This window comes from Mesoplodon densirostris, chromosome 4 (genome assembly GCF_025265405.1).
Source record: "Mesoplodon densirostris isolate mMesDen1 chromosome 4, mMesDen1 primary haplotype, whole genome shotgun sequence".
Lineage (NCBI taxonomy): Eukaryota > Metazoa > Chordata > Mammalia > Artiodactyla > Ziphiidae > Mesoplodon > Mesoplodon densirostris.
In genome coordinates this window covers 2,474,900-2,494,842 of record NC_082664.1, presented here as the reverse complement: position 1 = coordinate 2,494,842, position 19,943 = coordinate 2,474,900, and the positions used below count along the sequence as shown (strand labels likewise).

Sequence of the window (19,943 nt, the reverse complement as noted above, 5' to 3'; positions counted from 1 at the left end):
TCTCAGGCCCCTCCACACACTTGGGGGATGCAGAGCCCTACAATGAGCGGCTCCTGGACTGGGCAGGTGTCCCAGAAAGCTCTGGAAAGTCCCAGGCATCTGTCTGGAAAGTTCCCCAGGGCCATTCCTCAGAGAATGGCCAAGTCGAAGCAGGGGAGTCAAGGGCCGCCCTCCTCGCCCCCAGCGCCGCGCGAGGGTGGGTAGCCCCGCGGATAACAAAGTTGAAGGATCACCTGCCAGGCGTTTGCTTCCATCCCGCGACGCCCCTGAATGGGCACCAGCCCATCTTCCTTCCCACTTTACAGCTGAAGAAACTAAGGCCCGGGCCTGTGCTCAGAGTCCCAGGAGGGCACGTGGCAGAGCTGGGCTACCAGCCCGTCTGGCACTGCACCAGCCCGCTCGCCTCTTGAAGGTAATGCCACCGGAGAGGTCGCCAGGTTGGTGGGAGACACGGGAGTGAGGCGAGCTCGGCGAGGGCGGGGTACACGTGCAAGGCGCCCGGAGCCCCTCGGGGGCTCGGAGGGGCCGGAGCTGTGTGGCTCACGCCCGGTGATCTCACTTGGGGTGGCGCTCCGGCTCCCAACGGCCCATCTCCTGGCGCTGGGATCCCAGGGTTATGGCTGGGAAACATCTCTCATTTAGGCCGTTATCCACGTTTACCCAGTGTCTTCCGTCCTAAGATGAGATTTCTCAGTCAGGGCCGCCCTCACCCCAGCTACAGGTGACACCTCAATACCTCCTGCTGCGAGTGGGGGCCCCGGGCGCTGGTACTGGTCACCTCTTCCTCTCCATTCTTACCAGTCCCCTCTGGCGCCGGCGACAGTGGCAGTGTGGAGGGAGGGGTCTGCCCCGGACTGGGCTGCACCAGGGCCCAGAACAGGGGACAGGAGAGGAGGGGTCTTTCCGCCCGTGCGGTGACGGGGTGGGGGGGGAGGAGCTCCCAAGCTCATTGTCTTGGTCACACACCTCTGTGCCCCCTCCCCCCAGTTCCTGCCCCCACACACTGCCACTCAGGCCTGGGGACTCAGCAGAGACGTGGGGTGTGGAGTCCCAACTCCACCATGGAGCGCCGTGTGACCTCTTGAGAAGTCACTGCCTCTCTCTGAGCCTCAGTTTCCCCAACTGCAAATGGAAACGATGAAACCTTTGCTACTCACTTTACTGGGTGGTGGTGCAGGTAAACCACACACAGCATGTGTGACAAGGTCTGGAGGGTCCGTCACAACTCGGTGGCTGCATCCCGGCCTGGGACCAGCCTGGGCTCCCGAGCCCAGAGGACACGGGGGTGCAGCTGGTGGCACGGCCTTGTGTGGCCACCCCGGACTTAGCCAAACGATGGTGACCACCGTCCTCGCCCACCCACCCCCGGGCCGCACCAGTGGCTCAGGGTTTGGGCTGAGGACTTTAGGGGTCACCTCCCTCCAAATTTTCTTTCCTAAAGCTTGGACTCCGCCATTAGCCTCCAGTGGGCAGCTCTGCTGCCCCAACATGTCCAGGTGACTAAAGCGGGCAGGCCGGGGTGCATGGGGCTGCGGGGTGCTGGCCCAGGGCTCCTGCCAGGCGTGGAGGGGACAGGGACAGGAATGTTGTGCCCTGGCTCCCCTGCCGCCCAGGGTGGGGAGTGTGGGCGCAGGATGGGGCTTCCAGCGTGGGCTCTGAGGAGGGGTCCGGGCTGCCCTCCTTACCCCCTGGGAGGAGACAGGGTCTGAGAACCAGAAACCTGCCGGCGCGTCCTCACCCTCCCTCTAGTTTCACTTTCCATTTGTTCCCCTCCTCCCCTCTCCCACGAAGTTCCCTTTGAAGTGAGAAGGGACACGGGTGGGCGTGTCCAGCCGGCCCTCCCGCCACCCATGGGCGGTACCCGGGTCCCGGGCTTCTGCCGGCTCCGGTCCTCACCTGGGCACCAACTAGGCCGCCGTCCCCACCTCCCCGCAGTGAGCCGGGCGCCCCGGGTCCCTGGCGGGACGGTGCGGGTATGGTCCCCGGGCCCGGAGCGTGGACCCTAGGGGCGCCGGGGGCAGCGGGCCGGGCGGGGCCGGGAGGCCGGTGAGTCAGGGCCACCCCCGCGTGGGCGCGCCGAGCAGGTACCCGGGCCGCGGACTACCGGCCGCGCGACCTGCCGGCCCGGGAGCCGCCCCGCCCGGAAAAACCGGTCGGGCCGGCGCGGCGCGGGCGCATTCCGGCGGCGGGGGAGGGCGGCCACCCGCTTAAAAGGCGCCGCGGCGCTCGCCGCCGCCGCACGGACGCACCGCCGGGCATCGCGGGGCCGTGGGCGGAGGGGACGCGCCGCCGGGACGGCTGGGCTCGCGGGGGCTCGTCGGGCGCGGTTGGGCGGGTGGGGCTGGGTCCGGCTGCCTCGCTCCTCCTGCGTGTCCGGGCGTCGGGGCTCTTCTCTCCACGGCGCGGAGGACGCGGATCGCGCGCTGGGTTCAGTGGTTCTTAACAGTTCAACAGTTCTGTAGCGCAATTGTGAAATGTTTAGGACCACTAGACCCGGCGGGCCTGCGCGCAGCGACAGCGATGGAGCCGCCCACGCGCGGCCCGGGAGCAGGGCCGGGAGCGGGGGCTCCTGGGAGGAGCCCTCGGACCCTGCGCCGCGCACCCCAGGCCAGCCCGGGCCCTCCGCACCTCGCCCGGCAGACCCAGAGGCCGGGCCTGGGGCCGAGCGCGGCGGGAGGCGGCGGGGCGTGATGGCGCCGAGCGCTGGGAAGGGCTGGGAAGCCCTGGGAAGCCCTGGGAAGCCTTGGGAAGCCCTGGCAAGCCCTAGCAAGCCCTGGGAAGCCCTGGGAAGCGCTGGCAAGCGCTGGGAAGGGCTGGGAAGCGCTGGGAAGGGCTGGGAAGCCCTGGGAAGCCTTGGGAAGCCCTGGCAAGCCCTAGGAAGCCCTGGGAAGCGCTGGCAAGCGCTGGGAAGGGCTGGGAAGCCCTGGGAAGGGCTGCGGTTTGGGCGCGCCGGGCCCACGCTCCTGGCGCGCTGCCTGCGCGGAGAAGCCACTGCTGTCCTCCTGTAGCCCGAGCACCCCTCCACCCCTCCGCCACTTGAAACTCCGTCGGCTTCCCAGCCGGGCCCTGGCGGTGGCCGCGCGGGGTGGAGGAGCTCTCCTAGACCTCGGCCTCCCGATCCTGGTGACGCGGAGGCCGCGCCCTCCGGGGCGGGAGTGGGTCGTGGGCTCGCTGGGGGAGAGCTGGAGCCTTCGCTTCGCAGAGGGCCCGTGCGGGGCGATTGCAGGGGCCCAGTGAGAGCGTGTGGAGTGAATGAAGGACCCCCAGGGACAGAAACGTGGCGGGGGGGGGAGGAAGTTGGTAGACCACGCCCCAGGTAGGGGAACAGGCCCGCGGACTCGGTGGGCCGGACCGCCTTGGCCAGGGCGTCCCCACTGCAGTGCGTCCTGGGAGCACGCGCCCTATAGGTCCCGTGGGAGCCGCGGGAGCCCGCGTATCTCTGGGAGGGGCTGGCCCCGGGAGGGGCTCAGCAAAGTGTCACCCCATTCCCACCTCCCGCCAGGGCGAGGCGTCCCTCCCGGAGGATGAGACTGACCTGCCCGGGAGCCTGCCTGGCCCGCGGGTCTGGCGCCACCCTCTGGGGAGGGAAGGTCCCTGCCTCCTTGGCCCCGGGTGTCGGGGAGCCGAAGGGCAGCCTGATGGCGGGTCGGACAGGCTGGGCTTTGAGGCCCACCGGAGGCGCGCGGACCAGCTGGATGGCTTTGGGCCAGTCACCAGCTCGTGAGTGTGGTGGTGGTGGTTCGGGGCGTGGGAGGGCGGATGCCAGGCCCCTACAGGGTGGATGTGAGGACAGGAGACGTGGTGTGGAGGGAGAGAGCTGGCCGCAGAAGGATGTGGCCCCAGTCCAGGCTGTGGGCCCTCTGGCTGCCTGGGGGAGGGGGTCGTGTACCCGGCATGAGGGTCCACCTTCCAGCCAGCACTTTCCCCTTTTGCTCAGTAAACTCCACTGCAGCCGCCTCTCGGGAGCACAGCAGGGCCAGGCCGGGTCCGCGGTACTCTGAGGGGCCCAGAGCGTCTCAGCAAGGATGCTGACGCTGTGTCCTGACCGCCAGTGGCAGCTTCATTCGACGGTGTTCTTCCTGCGCCGCCTGCTGTGCCCCCAGCAGCCCACAGGCAGGGGCTCCCCTGCTGGGGTCCAGGTGAGGGGTCATGGGGTGTTACCTAGTCTGTGGTCCGGAATCATTTTGTACGATGTGAATATATACATTACAGACTGATGAAAATAAACGTATGTTCTAAAGCATCATCGTGTCCTGGGCTGGCTGTCCTTTCTCCCCCGGGCCTCATCGTGGTCTCTTCTTCCTTCCAGCCCCAGAGGAAGAGAAATGAGGACAGTTGTGTAGGAGGGTGGCCAGGTCCCCACCTGGCCTGGCTGCCAGCCTCTGGCCCCGTGGTCTCCCAGCAAGCCCCTAGCCCCTGCCACCAGCTTTCTCTTAGTTGGGGAAGGGACACCTCCTGAAACCTTCTCCCACCTCCCTGACCCAGGCCCCTGGGCCCCTCCCCCCCTTCTCTTTTGAGCTGCTGCCTTGAAGAGCCGGGCTGGGGAGAGGGCTTGGTCCCGGGGCCCCAACTTCAGGTGGCTCCACCTGCTTCCAGCCTCACCCTATACTGACACCCGGCTGGCTGCTACCGTGCCCAGCCTGGCTGGGCTCTGGTCACAGGGAGGGGCAAGTTTGGAGGGCTTAGGGGCTGAAGTGATGGAGGACCCTCCTCGGCCGTACCCACCCCCCTCCCCCATCCTGGCACAGACAGAGAGTCAGTCGTGGTTACAAGCCTTGCTGCCCATAAGCAAGTGACCATGGCAGTTCCCTCCTCTCAGCCCATTGCTTCCTCTGGCAGCGGGGCTGGTAGTGCCCATCTCGCGGGGCTCGCTGCAGGGCCACTCCCAGAGCGCTGATGTGGGGCAGAGCTAGAGCTGATCGCAGGGACGGTAATACCTCGGGGGGGAGGGCTGGTGGGGGGAGACCCCAGGTAGCAATGGGGAGGGGTCTCACCCCATGCCCCCTCGGTCCCTGGGGCTTTCTGTGACAAGCCCTGTCTCTCCTGACATACATTGCCCCCTGCCCCTGCCCCCCGACACCTCTCCTCTCTCTGGCAGATGATGCTCAGGGTCCCGAGTACCCATTCTCTTTAGCAATGGAAGCCCCTAGTGTCCACTGGGCACTTGGCCCCCTGGGCTGCTAGTGTGGGGCACGGGCCTGCCTCTACTTCCTCTTTCCCCTTTCCGGGTGGAACCAGGCCACTGTGGTGCTAAGCCCGCCCTGGCCTTGCAGACACAGGACCACCCTGGGCCATGGCAGAGCCTCTCTGGATGAGGCTGACCAACTCGTCAAGGTTTGCCTGGGACTTTCAGGTTTTACCACTGGAAATCTCATGTTCTGGGCACCCTCTTTGTCCAGGGCAAACTGGGACAGCTGATCACCCCACCCAGGACTAGTTCGGGGGATCCGCCACCCTGGTTCCTTGGACCACTTACCAGCTTGTCTTTTCCACAAGAGAAATTAACCTTCTTTTTAAAGCCACTGTTATTTTGGTCTCTATTAAAGTAGCTAAACCAGTCTTCTGAGCAAGTGGTCTCCAGCTTTGCCACGTGGCTGTCACCGGGAGGGCTGGTGAAGATCACCAGGCCCAGGCTCAGAGCAGGATGGACAGGGAGCCCGCGCCTTGGCCAGGTTCCCAGTTGATTCTGATCGAGGCTCGAGGCCGGAAACCACTGTCTTAAGTAGTAGATCTCAGCAAGAGAAAAGAATTGGAGGAATGAGGGTAGACAGACCCCGGAACCTGTGGCTTTTGGAGACATCCCGAGCCTCTAATCCCCAGGGGAGCAAGAGCCCGGAGCAGATACTGCCTGTCAGTCCCTCTGTCCCCAGCATCCCTGCCTGAGTCCCTACTGCATGGGCAACCTGCTGGGGGTCCCCCCAGGCTACAGTGAGTCTAACTCCAAGTGCCCCTGAGGTTGAGAATCTTCATAGAGGAGGAGGGACAGATGACGGTTCCCTACTTTCTCCACACCCTCGGTGACTTGGTGAGTGTCCACTGTGACGGGCTCTCTGAGCATCTGCTATTGTTCTTAAAGACTGCAGGGCCCACAGGTGGGAGGGGCCACGTCCAAGAGAGCTGTCCTCAGGCCCTCCAGTCGCCGGGGATCACTCTTGGTTTTTTTTTTTTGGAAGTCTTATTTTATTTTTTAATCATACCTCATCTAAAAAAATAGCTCTGAAATTGCAGTGGGTACTATTGAATACACATAGTTGATGACTTTAATCAGGTATTCTTTGTTTTTTTTTAACATCTTTATTGGAGTATAATTGCTTTACAATGGTGTGTTAGTTTCTGCTTTATAACAAAGTGAATCAGTTATACATATACATATATCCCCATATCTCCTCCCTCTTGCATTTCCCTCCCACCCTCCCTATCCCACCCCTCTAGGTGGTCACAAAGCACCGAGCTGATCTCCCTGTGCTATGCGGCTGCTTCCCACTAGCTATCTGTTTTACATTTGGTAGTGTATATATCCATGCCGCTCTCTCACTTTGTCCTAGCTTACCCTTCTCCCTCCCCATGTCCTCAAGTCCATCCTCTACATCTGCATCTTTATTCCTGTCCTGCCCCTATGTTCTTCAGAACCTTTTTTTTTTTTTTAGATTCCATATACGTGTGTTAGCATACGGTATTTGTTTTTCTCTTTCTGACTTAACTTCACTCTGTATGACAGACTCTAGGTCCATCCACCTCACTACAGATAACTCAATTTCTTTGCTTTTTATGGCTGAGTAATATTTCATTGTATATGGGGATCACCCTTGTCTTTATTTTTTCAGCGTCTAGAGATGTAATTAACATATAGTAAAATCTACAATGTGTGTTTAAAGCGTACAATCTGATGACTTTTGCCATATGCATACATCCATGAAACCATCTCCATCATCAAGGTAAGGAGCAGATCCATCACCCACGGGGTTAACGTGGCCCTTTGAGATTACTTCCTCCCTCCCCAACGCCCCCCCACCCCTGACACGAAGTTTTCTTTCTTGGAAGGTTTTCAAATGCAAATTCAATATCTTTAATGGATATAGGACTATTTGGTTTATCTATTTCTTCTCAGGGGAGTTTTATCAGTTTGTATTTTTCAAAGAATTTGTTTATTTAATCTAAGTTGTCAGATTTATTGGTATAAAGTTATTCATGATATTCCATTATTATTCGTTTGGCATCTATAGAATCTGTACAATGTCCCATCTCACATTCTTTTATTTTTTCAAAATTTTATTTATTTATTTATCTGCCTGGCATACGGAATCTTAGTTCCCCAACCAGGGATTGAACCCGTGTCCCCCTGCAGTGGAAACTCGGAGTCTTAACTGCTGGACCGCCAGGGAAGTCCCCTCCCCTTCTTTTTTTTTAAAAAAACCCAGAGTCCCTGATGGTTTTCAGGGAGGATTTTTTTTTTAAAGATTTTAAAATTTATTATTTATTTTATTTATTTTTGGCTGGGTCAGGTCTTAATTGCGGCACCAGGATCTTCACTGAGTCATGAGAGATCTCCTGTTGTGGCACGCAGGCTTCTCTCTAGTTGTGACGTGTGGTTTCCAGGGCGCGTGGGCTCTGTAGTTTGTGGCGCACTGGCTTAGTTGCCCCACGGCATGTGGAATCTCAGTTCTCTGACCAGGGATCGAACCCGCGTCCCCTGCATTGTAAGGTGGATCCTTTACCACTGGACCACTAGGGAAGTCCCCCCTCCCATCCTTAATATTGATGATTTTGTGTTTTCTCAGCCTGGCTAGAGGTTTATCATTTTTATTGATCACCTGAAAGAACCCACTTTGAATTTGATTAATGTTCTCTATTGTTTTTCTGTTTTCTATTTAATTGATTTCCACTCTTTTATCTCTGTTATTTCCCTTCTTCTATTTACTTTAGGTTTTGTTTGTTCTGCTTTTCTAGCTTCTTAAGATGGTGTCTGTTAGGCCATTTGAGGTTGACCCAAAGCTCCCTGAAGCTCTGTTCATTGTTTTTTTTTTTTAAATATTTTTTTATTTTTTTATTTTTTTGCTGTACGTGGGCCTCTCACTGTTGTGGCTTCTCCCGTTGCGGAGCACAGGCTCCGGACGCACAGGCTCAGCAGCCATAGCTCACGGGCCCAGCCGCTCCGCGGCATGTGGGATCTTCCCAGACTGGGGCACGAACCTGTGTCCCCTGCATCGGCAGGCGGACTCTCAACCACTGCGCCACCAGGGAAGCCCTAAAAATATTTATTGATTGATTGATTTGGCTGTGCCAGGTCTTAGCTGCGGCACGTGGGATCTTCATTACTGCGTTAGGGATCTTTAGTTGCAGCACGTGGGATCTAGTTCCCTGACCAGGGATGGAACCCGGGCCCCCTGCATTGGGAGTGTGGAGTCTTAACCACTGGACCACCAGGGGAGTCCCTCTGTTCATTGTTTACAGTTTTGTTCTCTCTGTGTTTCACTTTGGATAGTTTCTACTTCTAGCTAAATAATTGCTTCTTCTGCAGTGTCTAATTGGTATTAATTACATCAGTGTAATTGTCATCCTGGACATTATATTTTCCATCTATGGAAGTTCGATCGGGTCTGTTTAATAGTGTCATCTCTGCTTAATGTATTTAAGCATTCCTAGATCTTCTTGAACATACTGAAATAGTTACAAAAATAGTTTTAATGTTCTTGTGAACTGATTTTATCATCTGCATCATTTCTGGGTCTGTTTCTTTGTGTGTGTGTTTGTGTGTGTGTGTTATTAATTTATTTATTGAAGTATAGTTGATTTACAGTATTGTGCTCGTTTCAGGTGTACAGCAAAGGGATTCAGTTATGTGTGTGTGTGTATACATCTATCTATCTGTCTATCTATCTATCTATTCTTTTTCAGATTCTTTTGCTTTATAGGGATATTGATATTGAGGGACTTCCCTGGTGGTCCAGTGGTAAAGAATCTACCTTCTAATGCAGGGGACGTGGGTTTGATCCCTGGTCGAGGACCTGAGATCCCACATGCCACAGGGCAACTAAGCCTGCGCACCACAACTCCTGAGCTCGAGTGCCTCAACGAGAGAGCCTGTGTGCCACAAACTACAGAGCCCACGTGCTCTGGAACCCTCACACCACAACTAGAGAAGAGAAAACCCAGACGCCACAACGAGAGAGAAGCCTATGTGCTGGGATGAAAGATCACGTGTGCTTCAGCGAAGATCCCACAAGCCGCAACTAAGACCTGATGCAGCCAAAAAAAAAAACCAAACAAACAAAAAAAACAAACCAGAATTTAAAAAAACCCAGATATTGAATATAGTTACCTGTGCTATACAGTAAATCCTTGTTGTTTATCTATTCTATATATAGTAGTGTGCATCTGTTGATCCCAAACTCCTAATTTATCCCCCTTTTCCACTTTGATAACCGTAAGTTTGTTTTCTATGTCTGTGAGTCTGTTTCTGTTTTGTAAATAAGTTCACTTGTATTATTTTTTTAGTTTCCACATTTAAGTGATATCATATGCTATTTCCATCTGATTTACCTCACTTAGTATGATAATCTCTAGGTCCATCCATGTTACTGCAGACAACATTGTTTCATTCTTTTTTATGGCTGAGTAGTATTCTGATATATATATATATACACAGATATATCTCACATCTTAACCCAGTCATCTGTTGATAGACACTTAGGTTGCTCCCATGTCTTGCCTATTGTGAATAGTGCTGCTATGAACATTGGGGTGCATGTATTTTTTCAAATTAGAGTTTTCATCTTTTCTGGGTATATGCCCAGGAGTGGGATTTGCTCTATCATATGGTAATTCTATTTTTAGTTTTTAAAAGAACCTCCGTACTGTTCTCCATAGTGGCTGCACCAATTTACATTCCCACCAGCAGTGTAGGAGGGTTCTCTGGGCCTGTTTCTATCGACTGATTTTTCTCCTCATTTTGTGGTTTTCTGTTTCTTTGTGTGCCTGGTAATTTTTGATTGGCTGCCAAGCATTGTGGCTTTAAACACTGTTGGTTGCTGGGTAATTTTGTATCTTACAAACATTGTGAGCCTTGTCCTGGGATGTGGTTGAACTACCTGCAGAGAGCTTGATCCTTTTGAGGATTGCTTTTAGCTTTGTTAAGCAGGAGATGTTCAACATTTATTCTGTTTTATTCTGTTGCCCCAACAATGAGGCAGCCCTCAAGTCCTCCACCCCACACCTTGCAAACGATGAGGCTTATTCCTTCTGGTCAGTGGGAACACACACCATTCCCAGCATGTTTAAAAAATTTTTTTAATTATGGGAAAATATACAATACATAAAATTTATTCTTTTAACCATTTTTTTTTCGGTATGTGGGCCTCTCACCGCTGTGGCCTCTCCCGTTGTGGAGCACAGGCTCCGGATGCTCAGGCTCAGTGGCCATGGCTCACGGGCCCAGTCGCTCCGTGGCATGTGGGATCCTCCCGGACCGGGGCACGAACCCATGTCCCCTGCACCAGCAGGCGGACTCTCAACCACTGTGCCACCAGGGAAGCCCTCTTTTAACCATTTGTAAATGCACAGTTCTGTGGCGTTAAGTACACTCACATTGCTGTGCAACCATTACCACCATCCACCTCCAGAACTTTTTCTCATCTTGTGAAACTGAAACTCTGTCTCCATTAAATAATAGTTCCCAATTCCCCTCCTCCCAGCCCTTGGAACCACCGTTCTACTTTCTGTCTTTAAAAAAAAATTATTAATTTATTTGGCTGCACTGGGTCTTAGTTGTAGCATGCGGGATCTTTGTTGTGGCACAAGGGATCTTTAGTTGCGGCATGCATGCAGGATCTAGTTCCCTGACCAGGGATCGAACCTGGGCCCCCTGCATTGGGAGCGTGGAGGCTTAACCACTGGACCACCAGGGAAGTCCCTCTACTTTCTGTCTTTAAGAGTTAAGACAGTTACCTCAAATGAGCAGAGTCGTACTGTATTTCCATGTTCCGTGACTGGCTTATTTCACTGAGCAAATGTCCTCAAGGCTCATCCATCTTGTGGCAGGTGGCAGGATTTCCTGCCTTTTCAAGGCGGAGAGCAGTGTTCCACGGTGTGGAGGGACCACAGCTTGCTGACCTATTCCTCTGTCAACGGACACTTGAGCTGCCTCCACCTTTGGGCTGCTGTGAGCGATGCTGCTGTGGACATGGTGTGTGCGCCTCTGTTTTGGTTCCCACGTGGTTGAAACGGAGGCAGCTTTCCTTCCGTTCCCTCCCGGTGGCTCCTTCTCTGGCCTTCGGGAATGTCCTTTCCTTCACGTGCTGACGGGCACTGGGCTAGAGACTCAAGGGGCCCCTTTGCCGGTCTCCAGACCCGTGTTGGTTCTGGCAGCTCTTTTCTCTGAGACTCTGCCCTGCAGACTCGCGCAGCCTTGGCTTCCCCAGAGTCCCGATGGTGTGCCGTCTGCCCGGGGATGCCTGAGAGCTCCCGCTGGTGCCCCCGCCATGTGCTGAGGCCCGTCAGCTCTCCCCGGCCAGTGGGCTGGGCCAGCGCACGCCCTGCCTCACCTGCTGCCCTCTCTCAGGGGTCCCTGTCCCGTCCTGCCTGAGAGCCAATGTCTGTGAACGGTTGTTTCATCTATTTTGTCCCTTTTTAAATATTTCTGGTGGGAGTGTGAATCTGGTCCCTGCTGCTCTATCTTGGCTCAGAAAGCACCCCCGCCTCGATACCCCAAGAATAATAGCTCAAACCTCTCCCTGCGGTCTGCTGATTCTCTGCCATGGTCCTTTCCCAGAAACGTTTCTGGCTGTCCTCAAGGGATGACAGTATTGTGACAGACACACAGGGGCGTCTCCCTCCTGCTCTCCTCTGGAGCTAGACCTCTCCTGGACTCTTCGTGCTCACCACCCCCGATGCTGGATTCTCCTGGGGACGCAGATGTTCCACTGGCTCAGTGCTGGGCATGGAGGCTCCGTCAGAGCCCACCTACATCCACGTGTAGCTCGTCGCATGTACGCACAACTTCCTTGAGGGCCTGGCCTCAGCAGAAGTGGGGGGAGGTGGCCACCTCCAGGAGTGCTTCCTGGGGGGTGTCTAAGTGGCAGAGCCAGCTCAGTCCCAGCAGGGGGGACCCTCCAGGTACCTGTCCTCCTCCCTCCAAGACGCAGCCTCCCTTTATCTCCAGGCCACGTCCCCAACGTGCCTGAAGAGTGTCTTGGGAAGATGCCCCAGCACACAGGTCAAGGTGACACGCCATGGGCAAGGCGACACTTGGCCATACATTTTGTGAAGTCTGGCTTCTTTAGTCTTTGCTCCTCATTTTAAAAAACATTCAGATAAGAGTTTAATTTTCCTTTGGAGTCACTTTGGTCTCAGACCGTGGGTGGTGGTATAAAGCACTCAATTGCTTTCTTTGTAATTTCCACTGGGATTTTTCTCTAGAGTTATTCAGAAGTATGTTTTCACTTTCATCTACATTTCTAAATTAAACAAATACTTTCTTTTAAATGTGAACTTTAAGCATTTATATAATTTAAAAAGTCAAATAATAATTATAAAACTTGTTAAGAAAAACAGAAGCTTCCTGTCCTATATTTTCCTGCCCCAAGTTAGCATACTATGTCACAATCCCTTTCTGGTACAGCTTTTTAATTAAAAAAATAATTGCCTCATTTTTTAATTTGCATAGTTATGATGGAAGTTTATATCCCGTCTAAATGTGTTCAACACATTATGTAATCTATATCCTTCCTTCCCTCCCTCCCGCCCTCCCTGCTTTCCTCCCTCCCTTCCTCCCTCCCTCTCTTCCTTTCTTCCTTCCTTCCTTCCTTCTTTCTAAGGCCTCCTTGTACAGTGCTCTGAATGCCTGCTCCAATCTGGACCCTTAGGACTCAGCTGACACCTGTAAACCTCTGTTCACCACCCTGGAAATGCCCTTTATCTCTTTCCTGGGTTGGAGTCCCATTTCCTTGATCCCATGTCCTCTTTTTCCTTGGTTTAGTTCTTTATTTGGGAGGAGTCCATCTGCCAGGAACTTGGAGAAAGGGAAAGATCAAAGGCCAAGTTTTTGTCTTTATTCTACTTTTCTACTCAGTTGATAGTTTGGCTGGGTATAGAATTCTAGATAGGGAATAATTTTTCCTCCGGGTTTTGGAAACTGCTCTATTCTCTTCTAGTTTCCATTGCTACTGTTGAGAAGTTGGAGGCCAATCTGCTTCTTGCTTGACATGTGGATTCCTCCCCCCATCGCAAGCTTTTAGTATCTTCTGTTTGTTCCTGGTGTTGTTTTGAGATTTCACAAAGATGTTGGTCTTTCTTTCTTTCTTTTTTTTTCATTGTGGAAACCATTAAATCCTCAGTCCTTAGTTCTGGGATTTTTTTTTTCATTATTTCCTTACCCATATTTTTTCTGCTTTTTTCTCCTGCAACTACTATTATTCAGATATTGAACTTCTTACTCTAATCCTGTAATTTTTTTTCTTTCTCCTCCTCCCCTTATTTTTCTCTTTCTTTTTCTTCTACTTTCTGGGGTATTTCCTTGACTTTATCTTTCATCCTTTTGAATTTTATTTCTGTTATCACAGTTTTATTTTCCAAGTGCTTCTCTTATTGTTCTCTGAATTGCATCTGTACTTAAGTTCATGGAACTCAACATCTTCTCTTCTTTCTTTGAGGAACCCCCATGGTCATGCCCAGGATGAGTGAGGGATGGTGGCTCATGAGGCATGCAGCTGTCCTTGACATGGTCAGTGGTGTGCCTGGACCCTGGGGTCTGGAGGACATGGCTCCCTCAGCACCCCCATCTTTATTCATCCAGCATACCAGCTCATGCTGTTTGCATTCTCAGTGTGTGTGGTCCATCATGCTGTACACTCTTGTGTAAGCTGTATTACACACACACACACACACACACATACACACACACCCAACCTGTGTTCAAAAGGGCAGCTTCATGTCCAGCCCTGGTTCCTGCAGATCCAGAGCTGAGCTGGACTCTGCCCCTGCCCTGGAGAGGTGTAGGGAGCTGTTTGTATGCGACAGTCACCCAGACGGGCTCCTCAGGAAGCAGGAAGGCCATTTCTGGCACGTTGTCAGGGCAGTGATGCAGCTGCAGTAGGGGTTTCCCAGGGCTTTCCAGCTTGCACCCCCTGACCCCATGTGTCCCTCTACCCTGGTCATTGCTTGTCCTCGAGGTAGAGGTTGAGCCCAGGTCTTTGAGGGGTAGGGGGAGACGGAGCAAGAATGGGGGTGAGGGAGGAGGAGGGAGTCAGGGGTGGGCTGAGGCCTGTGGGGGTGGGGGGGACACAGGGAGGCACGTGGAGGGGAGGCTGAAGAGGTCTCAGGGCTGGCACCTCTCACTCTCAGGGGTCTAAGCAAGCCCCTACCCTTCTCAGGGCCTCAGTTTTCCTATCTGCATAAGAGGGAAACCAGACGGTTTCTCTCTTAAATATTGATGCATTCTTTTTCACCAGCGACTGTGGCCAAGGGGCGCCATCTGCTGGCCACAAGTGACAGTGTCCCCATTGCAGCTGTGACTGCGTGAACACAGGGGATTGGCTTCCCAGAGTCCTGGTTCCTGCCCTTTGACCCCATCAACCAGGGAGTCGGGGAGGAGGGGTCTGCTCCTGCTACTTGGTGACCTTCCTGACTAGTTTCCTGTCTTCCTTAAACATTCACTGACACCTGGGAATCAGTGACACCTGTGCCCTGGAGGGGCACAGGAACATGCCAGGTGTGGCAGGAGTACCAGGACTGGGGGACTAGTTCTGCCTAGGGCTGGAAGCCTTCCTGGAAGAGGTGGCATCTGAGTGCACCCTGAAGTTGGAGTCGGTCAGCTATGAGGGGGAAGTCCAGGCAAAGAGGACAAAAGAAGTTGAAGGAGCGGAGTCCAAAGAGGAGGAGGTCCAGGCTGGTGCCTTGCGGGCAGGCTGAGGGACCACCACTTTCTGTGGGGCACCTCCGAAGGGCTCAGAATTTCTACTGGGGCTGGGAGTCTTGCAGGCTGGGCTGGAGGGCCAGAGTGCTCCTGTCATGGTGCGGCTGCTGATTACAGGGTTTGGGGACCACTCAGTGCCACGTACATTTCCTCTCAGGAGCTGGGGAGGTGCAGACAGATCAGGAATGCTTCCATCTGAGCTAGGAAGTGTCCTCAGGCTGGTCAAACCTGCTGACCTAGGGCTGGGCTGGGCGGGTCTGGTCAAGTCATCCCAGGGTCAGGGTCTGACCCTGCAGCCTTGCTCTGGATCGGGTGGGAAGGAGGGCCAGAGTGAGGAGGCCAGAGCAGACATCCAGGTTGGGGGCCAGAAGGGCTGCACTCAGGGAGGGGATGGAGGGCAGGGGCCCCTCTGCAATGGGACTTCACACAGGAGTTAGCAACAAAGAGCATGCCGGGAATCACTCATGCCTTTATTTCTTCAACAACTATCAGTGGGTGTCTACGCTGTGTCAGGTACGAGAGAAACAGCTGACTTTCTAATAGGGATGATGGGCAGTAAACAAGACAAATAAGAAACATTCATAGTAACGCGTGGAAGGTGCTGAGGAGGAAAACTAAAGCACTGGGGTGCTGGGGAATATTGGGAGGGTTTGGGGTTTTAGGTAAGGTGGGTAAAGAGGGCTTTGCCGGGAAGGTGACCTTCCAGAAAAGAGAGAGAGAGCAGAGTGGATGTCTGGGGAACAGCGTCCCCTGCAGAGGGAACAGGAATGAGCCCCTGAGGGGGCCGTGCTCAGCAACAGCAAGGAGTCTGTGAGGCTGTGGGACGCTGGGGCTCCCAGGGCATGAGAAGGGAAGCAAGAGCTCTGAGCAGAGAGGTGGTGTGATGTCACCCACCTGCTCGAAGAAGGCACCCCTGGCTGCCGTGTTGAGAGCAGATCCAGGGAGGTGGTGGTGGTCACAGAGCCTCCAGTTAGGGGCCACTGCAGTAAACATGATGGTGGCCGAGACAGGGCATGGACATTCTGTCAAGGGAGCGGGAACAGGAAATCCTGACGGATAGGACCCAAGGGCGCCGAGAGCAAGCAGGAGTCAAGGATGACTCCAGGGTGATTGAACTGAGTGGACGAATGAACAAGCGAATGACGGAAAACCCAACACCCAGGAGCCCCTCCTCCACTGCCCTTATCGGAGCCCATCCCCACGTGACTCGAAGAAAGGGCCAAGGGGCGGGCCCTCGCGCCACATTAGTACCTCTGCCGGCGCTGGCCGAGGTGCTGAAACCACGGTGCTGGAGGTGGTCCCATCTCTCTGGGCCTGGGGCTCCTCCTGGCGTGGGGTGCTGGGCAGGGGTGCGGGGCAGAGGGCAGGAGGGGCTGGCCCAGTGACCAGTGAGGGTCCCTGTTCTACAGGGAGCCGGCCTGACTCTGCTGGTCTCTCTCTCTCTCTACTTGACGCACCCTTATGCTGCAGCCCACTGCGGCAGGGGTGGGGGTGGGGATGGAAGATGGAATGTGATCATCCTCGCCTCCTGCTTCTGAGCCCCGGCTGAGAGCCCCCAGGTCAAGGCCCTGTCCTGCCCTCCACAGCTGCACTACTGAGGCCAGGCCCTGGGGGTGAAGGGGCTACCTGCACAGACGCTGGATCCAGACGTCCTGGGATGCATTCTGGCAACTTAGTTCACCACTCTGCCTGTTTCCTCATCTGTGTGCTGGGGACCGCAATAACACCCCCTGCTAGAGTTGTTGTGAAAATTAAATGAGTGGCCCCCAGCCCTCAGCCACCCCTGAAGGAGAACTGGCAACGTGGCTGATCTTCTCCTGACCTGAAGCCTGCCCCCCCAACCCCGCCAGAGACCCTGCCCTGAGCCGAGGTGGGCTTCCCTTGTGGACACGGTGGGGCTGTCATCACGGGCTGCCCTCCTGAGGCACCCCTCCCCCCCAGACATGAGCCCAGACTCTTGGAGGGGTGCTGAGGGGGCGCCTGGCGAGCTGACGAGACTTGGGGAAGTTGGGAGGGTCCCAAGCCCCCCTTGAGATGAGGGGGGAAGGTTTCTTTCCCTCCCCCACCCTGCCCATGGAGGGGAGGGAGGGGCTGCTCCATGCTGAGTGGGGTCCTAGTTCGAGGACCTCAGATCATCTTATCTCTGGCAGCAATCCTTCTTGAACTCTTTATTAAACGCCCACACTCATGGTTTAAATGCCCTGCAAGAGTTAAAACCACACGGGGCGAGAGAAAGTGGAGAGAAACCTCCCCCTGGCCTACCCTCTCCTCTCCGCAGAAGCAACAACTCCTACCTGTCCCTTGCATCTCTCCCAGGAAAGGTCCAGGCCTTTATGGGCATAAATGTGCTCTAGAAACGCAAACCTGACCCTGCTGCACACTGTGTCTGGGCATCTTTCCAGGATCCCCTGGTTTTTGACCTGTGTCTACTGTCAGTGAAGATCGAGTATTAGGATCTGTTGGTCGTTTCCCTACGGGTCCCCTTTCCCACCATCATAGAGACTGCTGCCAGGCATTCGTCTTCCAAAGTGCAACGTGGACGCATGTCAGGACGCCAGCTCAGCTCTCAAACTGCTGGCTGGAAGGGCTTGGCCCCTCTTAGAAAGGCTGGCTGGGGGTGGGCTGGAGACCACCCATGGGAACTTGGGTTGCATGTGGAGCTGGGGGGGGTTCCCAATGTCCCCAGCAGGTCGTGGTGAGGTGGTGGTGTGGCTCAGGCTCCCCATGCCCGGTGCAGGACTCTGACCACTGCAGCCTGGTGTCCTCCTGCTTTCCGGAAATACTGCCACGTGGGGTCTGATTGGAAGCCGAGTCCAGCAATTAATCCTGTCAGAGCTCCACTCAACTGCAGGGGTTTTTCTCCTTTGCTCCCTTGGCCTAGATTTCCCCGGGGACAGCTCTGACTGGCCGCGGCATGCTTGGTAGATTAAATGTTTAAAAAAATCCCCACGATGGCTTTAATCAATCCACTGAGGTGGTGGCAGCCCCCTCCCAGAAGAGCGGGGTCCACTGGAGGAAGCCTCCCAGGATCAGGGTCTTGGAGAGGTGGGGAGGGAGGAGGGTGGGAGGTCCCCAGGGTGGCCTCCAGTGGCCGACAGGAGGGGCTGAGGAGGGAGAGTGGGGGACTCCGGACCTCCTTATGGCTTGCCCTGATCTCTGCCCCAGGCCAGGAGTGGCCATGGGGCTGGGGATGCAGGCAGCTCCTCCTGGGGTGTCTCTCCTGACGCGAGGCCCGGGTTGGGCAGAGCAGTGGTAATGGTCCTGTGCCGGGCAGATAAGGTGTTTATGATGAGCCCGTCGGGTGCAGTCAGGTGGAGACAATGTCCTCCAGTTGCCACTGGAGTGTCGAGGGAGGAACCCCGTGAAGCAGGAGGGTCTCCCGGCGGCGGAAGAGGGGTGAGGAGGGAGAGTCCATGGTCCTTTCCAGGGGGCAGAGGGGGCTGCGGGGCTGGCCCAGCCCAGCTGTCATGTCAGGCCATCTGCGCACCTGCGCCTCTGAAAGGGCCCAGCGCTGTGACCGCCAGGCCCTCGCTTCTCTGGTCTTCTTTCCATGCCTGCTTACCTCCCGGATCCTGTTCAGGTCCATCTCCCGCGGCACTGCTGCCTCATACCCGCCCTGCTAACTCCCAAAGACCTCCCCGTGGGCCTCGGTTATTTAGGAGACCCTGTCCCGGGGCTCCACCCTCCCCAGGCAGGCGTCCCGCCGCCTGGCCTGCGCCCACAGAGGGCGCCCGTCAGCTTGCGAGGCTGGGGGGCTGCGCACTGAAGGAGCGCGGGATTCGGGCCTGAGTTTGTGTCCCGGTAGAACCCACCCCCTGCTCCCCGAGCGTCCCGCCACGGACTCCGAAATTTGGTGGCTCCTGGCGAATAGCAGGGATCCTCCAGCCCGCGGGAGTTCCAGGAACGGCCGGAGGGGTTCAGGTCAAGGGCAGAGAAGGCTGCAGGTGGCTGCGGAATCCGGGTCCTGGAGTGAGGCGCGCTGGGGTCCTGGCGGGACGGGCCTTAGGAGTCCGTTGACCGAGGCTGGGGTGTGGGATGCGGGGCTTCCGAGGAGGGGCCCCAGACAGGAGCGCTGTGGAGCATGGGCAGAGGGGGGAGCGCAAGGTCACTGGGCTCCCTACACGTGTCTAGGGACTGGGACCCCCAAGGCGCGGAGTCCCCAGGGCGGATTGGAGTGGGAGGGGCCACGACACACCCCCTGTCCGCCGAGGTTTCGCGGAATCCCGCTAGGCGCTGCTGCCCAGACCCTGTGCTTCCCGGCCAGAGCACCCGGTAGGAGGCGCGCGAAGCAAGGGGGTGCGGACCCGGGCCGGGCCCCGGCCCCCATCCTCCGCCCCAGGCCCCGCAGGGTACTCGCCCCCCGCCCCTCCTCCTCTGGTGTGCGTGTCCGGGAGTCTGGCTCGCCGCTCCGACTGAGGGGGCGCTGTCGGCGCGGGCGGGCGGGGCCGGAGCGCGGGGGCGCGCGGCGCGGAGCCAGCGCAGGGGCCGCCGACGCGGGCCGCGGAGGACTGGGGACCTGGCGGGCTGCCCTGCGCCGTGCGGGGCGCGGCGGAGGCGGGCGCGCGGCTAGTGAGCGCGCGGGCGGGGAGGCGGCGGCGGCGGCGCGGCGGCGCGGCGGCGGCGGCGCTGGCGGCGCTCCCCGCGCTCCGCTCTTCCATGGCGCTGCCGGGGCCGCCCGAGCCGCCCCGCGGCGCGCCCCGCAAGGCGCCCAGCCTGCTGGAGATGGGGGCGCTCTGCCTGGACTCGGAGATCATCCTGGGGTTCACCAGCCACCTCCTGCGGCGCCGAGCCAAGGTGAGGGCCGGGCGGCGGGACCCGGCTGGCGGCAGAGGCGCCGTCCCGCGACTTTGCGGCGCGGCTCCCGCGGCTCAGGGTGCGGCGCCGGGAAAGAGGCGGCAGGTCCCGAGCAGCGTCGCGCAGGCCGGGCCGCACTTTTCCCCCTTAGTGCTGCCCCATCTCTCTCTCTCCCCTCAGCGCGGCGTCCTGAGCGGGGGACTGTCGGCGAGGAAGGAGATCGCAGCGCGGGGACTCCGAG

The 19,943-nt window shown here is 56.6% G+C and overlaps 1 protein-coding gene across 1 annotated transcript; it reads right to left on the bottom strand.

The window, feature by feature from the left end:
• Window positions 1-715: 715 nt before the first annotated feature.
• Window positions 716-19,566, bottom strand: LOC132487583 (collagen alpha-1(I) chain-like). Its single transcript, XM_060095312.1, has 12 exons — window positions 19,178-19,566; window positions 18,591-18,872; window positions 16,111-16,247; window positions 15,803-15,930; window positions 14,930-15,068; window positions 3,907-3,997; window positions 3,536-3,770; window positions 2,960-3,194; window positions 2,105-2,703; window positions 1,862-2,002; window positions 1,377-1,553; window positions 716-859 (listed from the first exon to the last, which is right to left on the bottom strand). The coding sequence occupies exons 1-12, from the start codon at window positions 19,564-19,566 to the stop codon at window positions 716-718; spliced, it is 2,697 nt and encodes an 898-aa protein (XP_059951295.1).
• Between the last annotated feature and the right edge of the window lie 377 nt (window positions 19,567-19,943).